At 28.0% G+C, this 16,472-nt stretch overlaps 1 protein-coding gene across 1 annotated transcript; it reads left to right on the top strand.

The window, feature by feature from the left end:
• The first annotated feature begins 564 nt into the window (after positions 1-564).
• LOC145565690 (protein FAR1-RELATED SEQUENCE 5-like) lies at positions 565-6,720 on the top strand. The gene is made up of 5 exons (XM_081625608.1): positions 565-658; positions 1,513-2,507; positions 3,710-4,505; positions 6,100-6,352; positions 6,648-6,720. Exons 1-5 carry the CDS (start codon positions 565-567, stop codon positions 6,718-6,720), a joined length of 2,211 nt encoding a protein of 736 aa, XP_081481734.1.
• The last annotated feature ends 9,752 nt before the right edge of the window (positions 6,721-16,472 follow it).

Here is a 16,472-nt window from a genome sequence, read left to right as displayed (position 1 = left end):
ATTTTCCCAAAATTTCATAAAATTCAAATCTGCAAAATTCATATAATTCAAATCTGCAAATTCCAGAAAAACATGGAGAAATCAAACAATAGGATGATGATTGAAGGAGATTCTGATTCACCTATAGAATCAATTTGCAGCTCAATTACTGCTGAAAAAGGTACAATCTAATTCATAATTTTCTTTGCATGTAATTTCAAATTTCATATAATATTGATTTCGATTTATAATTCGCATGATTTCAGATTGTATTATACCGATTTTGAAATATGAATTTCGACTTATAATTCGCATGCAAGCCAAATTGAATTTCAGATCGTATTAAATTTCAATTTAATATCAGATCATATTTAAATTGGAGTTAATTTCTACTTATTATTAGCAATTAATGCCAATCGAATTTCAGATCGTAGTTAATTTCAACTTATAATTTGAAATCAGGCCTAATTTATTTTCAGATACTCAGTTTACTATAGTATTCGATCGAATTCAATTTCAACTTATGATTTGCATGCAAAACTATTTTTGATAATTTCAGATTGAAATTCGAATATACTAACACTAATGATGAATGCAGCAGATAATGTTATTCTAGAAGAAAATATAAATGAAGAAAGAGATGATGCAGAAAGAGATGAAGATACTGCAAGTATAATAGGTATACAGATAATTAAATGTTCTGTAAAAGTATACTTTGTAATTTAGCAATCTCCTTGTTTGAGGGATCTAAACTTGAGGCTAGCTTCAAATCCCAAAATGCCAAATCTCTTCTATGAAACTCAATTTCTGCCATTGTTCTTCTAAACAAGGCTTTAACATTAGATGGGTTAAAGTCTAATATAATTATCTATTTTCCTGACTAATATAACTTTATTCCTGAATATTATAATCTAATTTCTGATTCGAACATTATTTTGATATTTTGACTATTTTTTGTTACTGAAATTAAATTAATATTATTCCTGATTGAAACAAGTTTATTCCTGAAGCATACAATTTAATTTCTGATATATTCAAATTAATTCCTGAATAAAATTTAAAATACCTGACGTACATATTTTATTTCTTGACCAAAGAAATCTTAAAGCTGACAAACGTAATCTTATTTCTGATTGAAACAATTTTATTCCTGAAATATATAATCTAATTCCTGATATCATAATATTTTAATACCTGACATACAAAATTTAATTCCTGACAAAACAAAACTAATAAGTGACATAAATAATCTAATTCCTGAAAAAATAATCAACAACATATTATAATCAGATACAAATATTATTATTTCTGACTTATATTATCTATTTCCTGATTAAATGTAAACATAATCCTGACTGAGATCTTTTATTTCCTGACTAGTATTTAGTAATTCCTGATTTAAATAATGTAATTCCTGACGACATGATAATACTTAAGTATCATAAATTTAAAGAACATTTATTTACTGTGTATAATATTTTATTTCCTGACAAAAATAAATTATGATATGTTTCATATATACTTTTCTTGCAGATTATTACAAATATGAGAAGGATGAAAACATAAGTAAATGTCTAGCAGGTTATACTGTATCAGACTACAATGAGGGATTTGTTTTATACAGAGCTCATTCAAGGACTGTTGGTTTCAGTGTCAGAAAATCAACAAAGAGAAGAGATAATAATGATCAATTGTATGAGTTTTATTTTAGGTGTTCTAAAGAAGGGCATACAAAGGGTAAAATGAAGATGGCAGCTGAACAAAATTCAGCGGAAATACCCATATTGGGTAAAACTGATGAAAAAAAGAGAAAAGATAGGGAGGTAAATGAGACAAGAACTGGTTGCAAAGCTCATATTCGTTTCAAGAAAACCAAAGAAGGAAATTTCGAAGCTGTTACACATGAGTTGGAACATAATCATGAATTGGTTATAGCAGTTCAACGTAATCATCTAAGATCAGAAAGGCAAATATCAGCACCAATAGGTGAACTAATTGAAAGCATGGTTGAAAGTGGTATCAAACCAATGGATGCTTACAATTATATCACCAATGAAGCTGGAGGAGAAGAATGTGTAGGTCATACTAAGAGAGATCACCTAAACTATGTATCAAGGGTGAAAATGAGTATGGTTGAAGGTGGAGACATGCAGAATGTATTGGATACCCTTCAAGAGAGAGCAGATAATGATCCTTCATTCTTTTATAGACTGAAATTTGGAGAAGAAAACAATGTCGTGAGCTATTTTTGGCGTGATTCTCAAATGCTTGAAGATTTCAAAGCCTATGGTGATGTTTTAATCTTTGATACAACATACAGAACAAACAAATATGGGTTGATATGTGCACCATTTGTTGGTATAAACTGTCACTGGAGAACAACAATGTTTGGATGTGCATTCATAAGTGACGAAAAGACTGACACATTTGTTTGGCTTCTTAAAATTTTCAAAAAGTCGATGTGTGGAATCGAACCAAAATCAATCTTCACTGATCAGGATCTTGCAATGAGTAACGCCATACCAGAGGTAAGAATTTTATTCTTCATAATATATTGTTCCTGGATTAGAATAACTTAATAACTGATAAAAACAGATCAATACCTGACAGAAATTATATAATTCCTGATAAATATCTGTTTAATTCTTGACTAATAATATATATTTCATGTTCATAATTTAATGTAATATAATTCCTGATTAAAAATATATTAATTCTTGACTAAAATAATATAATTCCTGACGAAAAATTATTAATACTAAAAAAAAATAATCTATGTATGAATAAAAACCAACAAAACCACATCATTTTAAACCATTACTAAATAAATCTTTTGATAATAAAAACAGGAAATACAGAAACATAAACAAAATAGCATATCATATTTTCCATATATTTTAATGATATTGATTGTGACTATAAATTAACAGAAAAAAAAATAAAGAAAAAAAACCCTAAAATCATAATCTTCTTTATGTTCTTCCTCAGATATTAACCTTGTTTTTTCTTTTGATCTTCTTTTTGTTCTTTCTCTTCCTTCTTGTGTTGATCTTCTTCTTTCTGCTTTTTGTTCTGGGTTTCCTGCCATATCTCTTGTGCTCTCTTTCTCTTGCTTAGTTCTTCGATTTCATTCTTTTCAACCTTTTCATAGAGCTTCATCAATCCATTCTTCATTCTATCTCTTCTATCCAATAGTTCATTTAACTTTTTTTCAAAGTAATCAATTGCATTTTCTTCTGGATCGTTTGTTGAGGTAGAAGACTGAGAATTGTTTTGCATATTTGACAAATATTGAGGATCGTTTGATGAAGTAGAAGACTGAGAATTGTTTTCCATTTTTGAGGAATATTGCAAAAAAAGTTTGTTGTAGGAGAGAGAATATACCAAAGTACAAAAACATGCAAAATGTATGAGTAAATAATACTTTTATAGACAAATAAAAAATATTAAAAAAAAAAAGATAATTTTTAAATATATTCCTTTTTATTATTATTACATTGTTTTACCTATGTTATCTAATTCCTGAGGAAAAGTATGTAATTCCTGACAAAATAGTTTTAATTCCTGATTATACAAATAATCAAATTGCTAATTTCTAACTCTTATATTGTTATGCCTGAGAAAAATATACTAATATCTTACATAATTTATGTAATTTCTGACTAAATGTTTCTAATTTCTGATTATAATAGTCATATTACTGACTACAGTAATTTTAATTTTGTTGCAGGTTTATCCAAATTCAAGACATAGGCTATGTCTATGGCATTTGCAAAAGAATTTTGTCTCACACTTTGGTACTCTAAAAACAAATCCTGAATTCAAAAATATGTTTCACAAATGCTTAAGTGGATGTGATTCTGAATCTGACTTTGAAGATTGTTGGCACAAGATGGTTCAAAAACATGGGCCAGAGAAAAAAGAATGGTTTGATAGGTTATATGGTCTACGAGATAAATGGTGCACAGCATTGAGCAAGGATATTTTCTCAGCTGGAATTCTTTCATCTCAAAGGGTAGAAGTAACAAACAGAGCAATTTCATTTAAGGCCAACAAAACCACAAAGCTTTTGGAGTTCTTTCATATTTTTGAGGCTACTGTGAAAAGATGGAGAAGCACTGAAAAGACTGACAACTTCAGATGTACTACTGAGAGACCAAGAACAACAACAAAGATATTAAAACATGCAGCTGAAGTTTATACTCTAAACTTATACAAGGATTTTAGGCTGGAATTTGAAACAAGTCTTGGAGCATATGCAAGAGAAAAAGCTACTTCAATGCAATATGTCAAATTCTTTGATGTTTCTCTTGATGAAGATTATATGCACACCTATCAAGTCATATATTACACTCAAAACAATGAGTTTATGTGTTCTTGTATGTGCTTCACAGAGACTGGATTGCTGTGCTTTCACATTATCAAGATAATGCAAATGTACAGCATACATGCTATACCAGAGAGATACATTCTGAAACGTTGGACCAAGCTTGCTAAATCAAACATTTGGGATGGCAGTGAATTAGGTACGTACGTACTTTGTTATTTTAAAATTTATTTCATGTTTATTTAGTATAAAAAAAATATCTTTATTCCTGAGATAAACATTTTAACTACAGTCATAAATAATTTGCTGACATAGATTTTCTTAATGTATAATACATGAAAAAGATAATAATATTACTGATTGAAACAAGTTTATTCCTGAAACATACAATTTAATTCCTGATATATTCAGATTAATTCCTGAATAAAATTTAAAATACCTGACATACATATTTTAATTCCTGACTAAAGAAATCTTAAAACTGAAAAACTATACCTTATTCCTGATCCTTTCTAATTTATAATAACTAATTTCTGATTGAAAATTTTTTATTCCTGAAACAATCTAATTCCCATGTAGTCAAAAAATTTTAATACCTGACAAACATAATTTAATTCTTGACAAAACAACTCTAATAAATGAAAAAAACAATCTAATTCCTGAACATAATGAACACTGAACAACATATTATAATATTATTATTCATGAACAAAATATTATAATAACTGATACATTAATTATTATTTCTGATATAAAATCAGATTTATTTTACACATAAAATGATATAAATATTTAAAAACTTATACATTGGTACCACTTCCTCCTTCATTAGGAAGCCTTTCAGTACCATCAGCATTAAAAATTCTAATATAAATGTTATAATGATCATGATAAACATCAAGTCTGTCTCCAACAACTATGTTGTTTGTAGCTACAAAGTTTTCCCATTCACGATCAATCAACATACCACCACAACCTGTATTTTCTGGTATGCTTAAGACTCTTACTTCCCAATTTCTATCTTCTCTGCCATTCTTCCCAGCAAAGACTCTAACAAAGTTCTTGAATTTCAGAAGAAAAAATTTCCAATCATCAGGAAGACCCTGAAAGAAAAAAAAATCAATTTTGATATCATTTAATCTTTACTAAAAACACAAAACAAATTTATAAATTTAAAAGTTAATGTAATATATTTACCATACTAATGCGATCAATTGGTTTAACAATAATCGTACACTTCTCCTTATTTGCGTAGAAATCAGCCATTATTTTGATGATAGATTAGATGAAGAAAAATATAAGTTATTTTTACAAGAATGCACCTTTTATAGAACACAATAGAGGTTGTTATAATATAACTCTTTTAATAGAAAAAACTTAATTTAGAACAGCCTTTAAATAGAAAAGAGTTATGTATGAACAGTAATAATTAATCTGTAATTTAACAGAAAAATTTATTAACTTAGTCAAATTAGAATGACTTTTTAATGATGCAATAAATGACTTTTTCTAAATTATAATGAATTTTCAATGAGGCAATAAATTACTTTATTCTGTTTTGTAAGACTTTTTGCAATAATTTGACATTTCTACTGACAATTAAAAATTTATCAGGAATAATATCAATTTTATCAGAAAATTTATGGCTGAAACAGAAAATAAAAATATTATCACATAGCTCGTTGCTGACTTTTATTTTCATAATATAAATAATTATATTTCTGATATTATAATATTATTATTCTTATTACTAACAAAAATGTAGTAATCTTTTTTTTTTTTTTTTTGATTAGGAAATTCAACCACAGATTATTCATTAATAAACACTCCTTGGAGGCAATCAATAACAAAGAATTTTTACAACCTTGTGACAGTATGCCAAGGGAATGAAGAAGCATCAAAAATATGTGATGATGCTTTGGAACAAATGTACAAATCTGTAAGGAAAGTGTTCCAAACAAATGAAGAAAAAATTCGTGAACTTGATGAAGAAGAAGAAAGAAGAAATACAGTGAAAGATCCAAAACGACCAAAAACAAAGGGAAGGCCAAAGAAGAACAAAAGAATTAGAGGACATTTTGAAAGAAGAAGAACAGCAACAAGAGATCCAAATGAGTTTGGAACAATAACTCCTAATCCACAACTCATTTAATTCATCCCTATTGCTGCCTTCTCCTATCATAAAGTCAATCTTCAAATTTTTTATTTTATTATTCAAGATAATTGTAAACAATACTATATTTTGCCATTTTGGGGTTTGATTACTCCTGATTAAACTAATTTTAATCCTGATTTACACAATTCATGCCTGATTTAATTTTTGATAACTCAATTTTATTAGTGACTATTACATTTTAATTTCTGATAACCGAGTTTTAATTCCTGAGTTAATTCTTCTAGAATCTTATTCTTAAATAAACTAATTGTATCACTGACTAACTCATTTTAATTCCTGATTATAAAAATCTTATTCCTGACTAACTCAAGTTTATTCCTGACTGACTCAACTCTATTCCTGACTGACTCAACTCTATTCCTGATTAAAAAAATCTTAATCCTGATTAACTCAAGTTTATTCCTGACTAATTCAAGTTTATTCTTGTCTAAACAATACTATATTTTGCCATTTTGAGGTTTGATTTTACTTCTGAAAAAAATTATTTTATTTTCTGATCAGATAAATGTTATGCCTGACTAACCTTACTTTATTACTGACTTTAAAAATCTTATTGCTGAGTAACTGAAGTTTATCCCTGACTTTAAAAATCTAATTTTATTCCTGACTAAACTAATTTTAATCCTGATTTACACAATTTCATGCCTGATTTAATTTGTGATAACTCAATTTTATTACTGACTATTACATTTTAATTTTTGATAATCGAATTTTAATTCCTAACTTAATTCTTCGACTTCTAGAATATTATTCTTAAGTAAACTAATTGTATTACTGGCTAACACAATATCATTCCTGACTTTAAAAATCTTATGCCTGACTAACCCAAGTTTATTTCTGACAGACTCAACTCTATTCCTGATTTAAAAAATCTATTTCCTGATTAACTCAAAATTATTCCTGACAGACTCAACTCTATTCCTGATTTAAAAAAACTAAATTCTGATTAACTCAAGTTTATTCCTGAGTAACTCAACTTAATTCCTGTCTAAATGAAGTTTATTGCTGACTGACTCAAATTTATTCCTGACCAACAAAATTTTATTCTTAACCAAAAGAAATTTATTGCTAAAATAAATAAAGTAATTTCTGAGAAGAGTAATTTAATTTATGACAAACATTTTATTCATTTTAAGTTTGATATTTAAAATTTTTAAAATTAAAATTTGATATTAATTTCTGACACAAGTATTTTAATATATGACTAATATATAGATGTATGATTAACAGAAAACGGATTTAATAGAAAATATATACATATATAAAACAAATTTATAAGTATCTATACAAAAGAAAAATAATGCCTAACTACAAAAAAAAAAAAAAAAAAAAAAAAAAATATGTACATGTATGATTAATTGTTTAAAAAAAAAAAAAAAAAAAAATCTAATCTTCCTCTTCCTCTTCCTCTTCCTCTTCATTTTTCTGAAGTTGTTGATCAATTTCCAATTGCTGCTTCTCTTTTTCATCTTTTTCTTTTTGTTTTTGCATCAACTTCCACTGCCTCTCTTTTTCCCTTTCAATGGCTTCCTTTTCTTTCTGATATTTGGCCTCTAGCTTCTTTCTTGCAGGTTGAGCTTTCCAAATTTTAAGCTTGTTAATTGAAAAATCAATGCAATCATTCCACAATTTCTTCCGCAAAATATTCTCTTCTCTAGTAGCCATCTGATAAGCAAGTTGGCATCTATATATCTTCCGATTTTGCTTCTATAAATTTATATAAAAAACAATATAAGAACACTAAAAAACAATAGTTATAAATCCAAAAACAAAGGAGAAAAAATACTTACATATTTCAAGTCGACAAGACCTCCAGATATACCATTGTACTTTTTCATACACATTAATGTAAAAAGGCCACAATCCTCATTTTCATGGCTTGTTTGCCATGTAAACTTAGGTTCATGCCATTCCAATTCTTCCAAGTTTGTGTCACCATGTCGATGTTCATGCTTTTTCAGAAAGATACCAACAACTCTAATCTGTAATTATAAATATATAAATTATAAAATTTAAAGCATCTAAAAATATAATTTTCACAAATTTAATTTAAAATTAGCTTACCAGCACTCTGTCTATTCCATTTAATCTATCTCGATCAATATCAGTCCTGTTATTTATCCAATATATTCTTGGACCAATACCATCAATGAAATTGAAAACCAGCAGAGTATGATGATTATCGAACGTAATGGGAAAGAATAGCTGCAAAATAAATAAAACATAATTTTCACAATAAGTAATACATTTGTTAACTGAATAAAAGAACCAAATAACAGATTAAAAGATCATATTATCTGAGTAAAACATTTATATTCCTGACTTACAAAATTTTATAACTGACTAACACAATTTTTTTCCTGACTAAAATAATTTTATTCCTGGCTAAAACGATATTATTCCTGACTAAAACAATTTAATTCCTAACTATATAATATTTTTTCCTTACTAACACAGTTTAATTACTAACATAAATAAATTTTTTCCTGATTATAGTAATATAATTCATGACTTAAAATAATATAAAATCTGACTAATAAAAGCTTGAATCATACTAGGTTTAGCTTATTCCTGAATATACAATATATAAAGAAGAAATAAAGTTAAAAATTTACCAAATCGGCTTCGGCTATGTTGAATGAAGGAAAACGCCTAACCCACTTGCTAATGCAGTCATAAATGTCCTCACCTCTATGCATATTCAATGTACAATCCATCTCCATTTTTAACAATTTCTCTTTAAACTTATTATACTCCACTGGGTTTTTCAAAGTTTTCAAAATTGCCTCCTTTTCCTTTATGTTAGCAACTTCTTTTCTGTAAACTGCCCTTTTTTCTAAGTACCTCCAGGTAACATTCTACAAAACAAAAAAATATATTAAATACAGAATATTATAAATAAAATTGGTTTCTGAATGAAGTAAAGAAAGGAAAAAAAAACTTACAGCAACTTCAGTTTGAAAAACAAATCTTTTATACTGAAAAACTCCTCTGTCAGTTATTTTACAATCTTCAATGTTGAGCACAGTAGCCCAAGTATCATGAATAGCAGAATTAACCCATTCAGACGAACGAAGGGAACAGAACTCCTCCTTTACCAAAATAAGATCACTCTGTTCAGGATCTTCAGTGGGAAACTGACAGATAACAGTACTTATATCCTTTACGTAAAGACTGTCGTTACGCCTCTTAACTCCCTCATCCTCACCAGTAGGATCTAACTCAAGCTGCTCAAAATAGTGCATAAAAAACAAGTAATCACACATGTATAATTCATGTTCAGTCAATCTTTTTAGATACAATGGCTTGTTTTCTTGCAAATTCCTACACACAATCTTGTCTTTCATCTGAATTGGAATCTTGTGAATAGGTGGTAGAACCCAATCTAAACCACCAGCTGCTGCTACCAATCTCTCCTCCTGCCTTTGCTTTAATTCATGAATTCTATCAACATCAATTAAGTCAATGTATGTATCATCAATACTAGCAGGAGCAGGAGTTTTATCTATCTGAATAATGTCACCAGTAGCAACAGTAGGAGAGTCCAAAGGAATAGAAACAATGGGAATAGGAATAGATTCAACAGCAACAGTTTTATTCCTCAGCAATTCTAAAACAGCACATGCATCCCTAGGTTGAGGTTGTTCTTCCTACAAGAAAAAAAATATATATATATCAAACAAAAGTCTTCTAAACCATGACAATAATAATCTATACTACATAATATAAATCATAATAAAAGTAATTTAATTTCCTGACTATGACAAGTTTATTCCTGACTAACAAAAACTATTTCCTGACAATGACAAGTTAATTCCTGACCAAGGTTAGTTTATTCCTGAATAATACAATCTAATTCCTGACTTCCACAAGTTTATTCCTGACTAACACAATTTAATTCCTGACTACCACAATAATAATGACTAGTTTATTCCTGATGAACTCAATTTAATTTCTGATTAACTCAACATAATTCCTGAATACAACAAGTTTATTCCTGACTAACTCAATCAAATTCCTAACATAAACAATGTAATTCCTGATATAAGTAATTTAATTCCTGAAAAAGACAATTTTATTCCTGACTTACTCAATCTTATTCTAATTCAATCAGTATTCCTTAAAAAAAAATATAATTTTTGACATAAACCATTACCTGATGACCTTGATAAATAGCTAAAGCAAGTTCCTCTGTAGCTTTAGACTGAATAACATCATCAGATTTAGAAAAAACCTGAAAGCATATGAATAATACAAATAAAAATAAATACAATAATATAGAATAATAAACACATTTATTTATATAAAATATGTTAGTTAAATACAATAACTATTAAAATAAATTATTGAGTTAAAATACAAATATTACACCTTAGATGTGCTGTCATCTTCTTTGTTTTTATCATTTTCTTTTTCAGAAGTTTCTTGAACTTCTTCTTTTTCAGTAACTTGTGCATTTTCTTCTTGGGATACTGGTGTATCTTGAGAAGTAGGAGGAGTAGGAGTAATTAAATTAAATTTAGGCAAAGAAGTATCTCCCTTGATAAAACTCCTCCCTTCTTGCACAAGCCTAGCCTGATTCTCATTCATAGCAGATGTATAAAATTCATTGAGTCCTTTGGCTTTCTTTGGTGTTCTTGGAGGTGATGTGGAACTAAATAGATCTTCACTACTAACTGAATGCACCTCTTTTTCTGATGGTGTTGTGCCTTCAGCTAATTCGGGTTCTGCGGTTGTGATTTCAACATCACTTCCTTGAACATTATTCAAACCAAGATCTTCTGCTTCTTTTTCTGGCTCCATAATTCCTTGGTTTGCATCCTCTAAATTCTGCTCTGCATCTTCAATTAGATCTTCTTGCAAACCAAGATTAGAAATAACATCATTCACCTATACAAAGAATAATATCAGATATATATCTAATATGATTTTACTAAGTATAAAAAAATGATAATAAATATAATCAAACTTACAATTGCATCAGATTTAAGTTTTGTTTTATCAAACTGATCCAAATCAGTAGCTAAAGTTTTAGTCTGCATTGCAGCTTCAACTATTGCATCAATTTTTGCTAAAAATTCAGGATTTGAATAGTAATCATCCTCTCCTTGAGATTGAGATTCTTGTGAATATGATTTTGCTTCATCCTTCAAATCAATAGCAAAGTCTATTTGATTCTCTGATACAATCTTCAAATCTCGACCGAATTTCATCATTTTCTTCTTCACAGGCTAATCAACAAATAAAATAAAAAATAAATAAGTAAAATGTATAAAAGGAACATAATTGTTATTCCTGACTAATAGTTTCTTATTAGTAAAATGTAAAAAAATAACATAATTCTTACTGCTGATAATAGTAATCTAATTTCTGAGAGGGTTTACGTTATTCCTGACTATAGTTTTTTATTTTTGACAAACAACTTAATTTCTGATGAAAGGAAATTAAATCCTGGCAAACAGATACTAATCAAAATAAATCAATAAATTTAAGTATAATATTAGATAATGCTAATTTCTGATAGAAAGTATATAATTCCTGATAGTATGTGGTAGAAAATCCTGGCAATAATAATGTATTGCCAAATTACAACAAAGTAAATAAATCAACAATAAACTTAATATATTAATTTCATTTCCTGACCAAATTTACAATATTCCTGACTGATAGTTTCTTATTACTGACTAATAGTTTCTTATTGCTGACAAATACAACTTAATTTCTGATGAAAAGAATTTAAATCCTAACAAACATATACTATAATCAAAATAAAATATCAGAAAATGCTAATTTCTGATACAAAGTACATAATTCCTGATAATATAATGTTAAATCCTGACAATAATTATACATTATCAAATCAACAACTTTAATATATTAATTTAATTTCCTGACAAAAGTTACCATATTCTTGACTAACAATTTATTATTCCTGATAAAAGTATTCTACTTTCTAACTGAAATTATTAATGTTGAATAGTCTGATAACAGTTTATTATTCATGATAAAAGTATTCTAATTTCTAATTAAAGAGAGCAAATAATAAAAAATCTAAAAATGTAATAAAAGATGGCAGTTTAAACTTACATCGATAATACTGTCAAGCCTTAAAGTTTTAAGAAGAGCCTGTTCAGATTTGCCAGCATATTGTTTTGGTGAAGCAGCAGGGTACAGTCTCACAGTACCATAATCCATATTTTCAGCAACAGACTTAATCCTCTGGTTCAAACTTTCACAGGTCCAGTTCGAAATAAACGGCTTGCGATGTAAAGTTGTCCCAAACTCAAACTTTTGTAAAAATGCAATTACAAAAGCAACTAGACAGCCATTTACTTGTTTAGATTTTGTCTTCAACTCCTTCCCTTCCTTTTTTTTCAAAACAAAGGCTTGAAAATCTGTTATTGACGCACATAAGAAGTCCATAACATAACCAGCCCAGTTGAAAGCCTTAATGAAATGCACATCTTCTAAAGACTTGATGATATTAAAATTAGGAGACTTATCAGCAATTGGAGCCAAAAATGTAGACACAGCAAACATAACAAATAGCTTTTTAAAATCAGCACCACCATCTCTATATCTCTCAAACATCATCTTATAAGTAATAATATTGACATATGTCTTCTTCTTCTTCCTACCCTGAACAACTTTTTCTTCTGTTTTCCTCTTCTTTTGATTCTGTGCTTCAGATTCATTTCCCTGTTTAGAGTCATCCTCTAAATCCAAACCCAAGAACCTCCTCCACTCTATCTTCAAATATTCATCAGGATTGATTGATTTCTTCATTTTAGAAATCTCTTTCACAGGTATATCAGTAAAAGGAATACCCAACACATCAGCAATATCAGAACTATCAATATGAATTGCATGTTCCTTTTTACCAACAATAAGATTTCTAGCATGAGGATTAAAATGAGTTACTATATAGTTGTATAACTGATGACTGATATTGTCCTGCAAATTCATTTGAAGCAATCCACCAAAACCAATGTCTATAACATCCTTCTTTTGCTCATCACTAAAATCTTCCATAATTGTACAAAGATAACCAGGACCAGATTTAGCACCAATTTCAAGGTCTGAAATATCATCTTCAGTAAGAGCACTGAAAAATAAAAAACATGAATAAGACACACATATTCCTGAAAAAAATTATGTTATTTTCTTAGCATAATTATCTTTTAAAACATTTAATTCCTGACTATTATAAAATTTAAAATATATAATTACTGTATGTAATACTGATATTAAAATTCCTGACTCTAATTATCTATTTCCTGACTAATATTATCTTAAACCTGACTGAGTATTATTATGTGAATATTATTATCCTAAAACTGACTATCCATATCTATTTTCTGACAATAACTATCTAATTCCTGACTAATATATGTTAATTCCTGAGTGTTATAAATTTTAAAACATTTAATTACTCTATATAAATACTGATATTACAATTCCTGAGAATAATTATCTATTTTCTGACTAATATTATCTTAAACCTGACTGAGTTATAATAGATGTGAATATTATTATTTGTAAACTGACTATCCATATCTATTTGCTGACAAGAACTATCTAATTCCTGACTAATGTTATAAATATTAAAACATTTAATTACTCTATTTAAATATTGATATTATTATTCCTGACTATTATTATCTATATTCTGACTAGTATTATCTTAAAACTGACTAAGTTATAATACATATGAATATTTTTATCCTAAAACTGACAATCCATATCTATTTTCTGTTAATAATTATCTAATTCCTGACTAATATATGCTAATTACTGAATAATGTTATAAATCGTAAAAATTTAATTACTCTATTTAAATATTGAAATTATTATTCCTGAATATTATTATCTATATTCTGACAAATATTATCTAAAACCGGACGAGCTATAATGTATCTAAATATTATTATTTTTAAACTGACTATCCATATCTATTTTCTGACAAAAACTATCTAATTCCTGACTAACATAATGTAATTCCTGGGTATAATAATGTCAAATATTTAATTACTGCAAATTTTATTGGTATAACAACTCCTGACTATTATAATCTATTTCCTGACTAATTTTATCTTAAACCTGGCTGTGTTAATTTTATTTCTGAATAATATATCATAATACCTGATCTATAAAATCTAATTCCTGATATGCTAATTCCTGAGTAAGATAAATTTGAATACAGACAACAACAACTTAATTTCTGATGAAAAATATCTAAATACTGAAAAACATATACTATTAGCAAAATAAAATAATACAATTAAAGATAATATAATAAAATGCTTATTTCTGATATAAATAATATAATTCTTGACTATATAATAGTCAATCCTCAAAATAATCAAAATTACAACTAATGTAATCACATCAAAAATAACAAAATCCTACACAAGAATATTCAAAGTAAAAACAACAATTTACATTTCATCGAACACCTGACGTGCATCTGAATATACAAAACAATATTTTTCCGAATTTAAAAGAATTTATTTCGAATATCACACCTCACAGATCGACTTCTTTTAGAACCTTGTTTAGGACCACGCTTCTTAGAATGCTGTGAATCATCCCTACAAAACAAGAACAAGAATAAAAAAAAAGTTACTGACAATTGTTTTCATAAAAAACGAATAAGCAAATAATAACTAAAAAATTTATTAACCTTTCTGGCATTTCAACTATCTTCGGAGGCTGTTTTGATGATCGTTTAGTTCGTTGCATATAAACTTTTAAAGGAGAATCATCAGTAGGAGGAAGGCTAGCCATTAATGTAGGTGAGGAAGACGGAAATTAGGGTTTATGTAAAAAAAAATGAAAATTAAGTACATGCAAATATAAGCTAGAAAATGAAGAAGTGATGCGAAATTTTAGGGAAAATGTAGTTAAGTTGAGAGTAATGGAGTGTAATGGAGTGTAACTGCAGAAAACGTGGGGAAGAAGAAGGAGGAGAAAGGCGGAACGTTGGAAGACGTTTTTTTTTTAAAAAAAAAAAATCAAAAAATGATTGATAATTAATAGTCGGGCCGTGCGCGGGCCTGTAAGTAGAACGGACTCACATGAGTCCGTTCTACACAATATTTTTCGAGGTATAAAATAGTATTATCAACATTTTTTTTTTATTTATCCAGCTTCTAAGCTATGTATGTATTTTGGATTGCATAGGTTCAAGTTGAGTGTATCTTAATTTGAGTTAATCAAATCATCTTACTGAGTATATTCTTAACAATAATGTAAACATTAGTCAACTATATATACTATTCACAAATCACCTAAAGTTTAAAATTATTTAAATTTGTGATACATTAGTTTGCTATTACACATAAATAATAATAATAATTGCCCACAAAATGAATCACAACACGACTAAAACGAGCATGTATAAAAGATACGAGGATCATAGTTTTGATTTAAAAAATATAATTAGTGATTTATGGTATATTCTATGTCATTATTTAGCAACATAAAACAAATTAATAATAGTATCTCTCTCGGGTAGTCTCCCACGCACTCTCCTCGTGCACCTCGTGCTATATTATTGCACGGTCGGTCCAAATGCTCACCCTCGTGTCTCACATGCTGCTGCCGTTGCAAAGATTACCAACTAACGTTACTCAAATTTGAGTCTTCAAGAGGCATGTAAATTAATACACCCATAATTCATAGACTACACATGTTTATAAATTAGTCTTGATAAAATAATAGTGTAAATTATATTGTACTCTTACGGTTTTACCAATCACGAAAGGTTTAACTCACTCGATAAAAGTCCTCTTACATTAGATTATAGAGATTTTCGAGGTAAATGAGTCTAATAAGTAGATAAATCTGAAAAATACATTTTACTCTTTGCCATTTGCTTAGATTAGTTAATCTAAATAATATAAGTATGGTTAGTTGTTATATACGAAGTATAATACATGTTGAAAATGTTATGTAAACTAGTCTATAAAATTAATAATAATCATGTAA

Source organism: Chenopodium album, chromosome 10 (assembly GCF_948465745.1).
Source record: "Chenopodium album chromosome 10, dcCheAlbu1.1, whole genome shotgun sequence".
NCBI classification, from domain to species: Eukaryota; Viridiplantae; Streptophyta; class Magnoliopsida; order Caryophyllales; family Amaranthaceae; genus Chenopodium; species Chenopodium album.
This window is presented reverse-complemented; position numbering and strand designations above follow the sequence as displayed.

Excerpts from the sequence above, each read along its gene's own strand:
- LOC145565690 (XM_081625608.1), top strand. The coding sequence starts at position 565 with ATGATGAATGCAGCAGATAATGTTATTCTAGAAGAAAATATAAATGAA. Across the intron at positions 659-1,512 it reads AGATACTGCAAGTATAATAG|ATTATTACAAATATGAGAAG; the intron begins GTATACAGATAA and ends CTTTTCTTGCAG. Across the intron at positions 6,353-6,647 it reads CGACCAAAAACAAAGGGAAG|TGACTATTACATTTTAATTT; the intron begins GCCAAAGAAGAA and ends CAATTTTATTAG.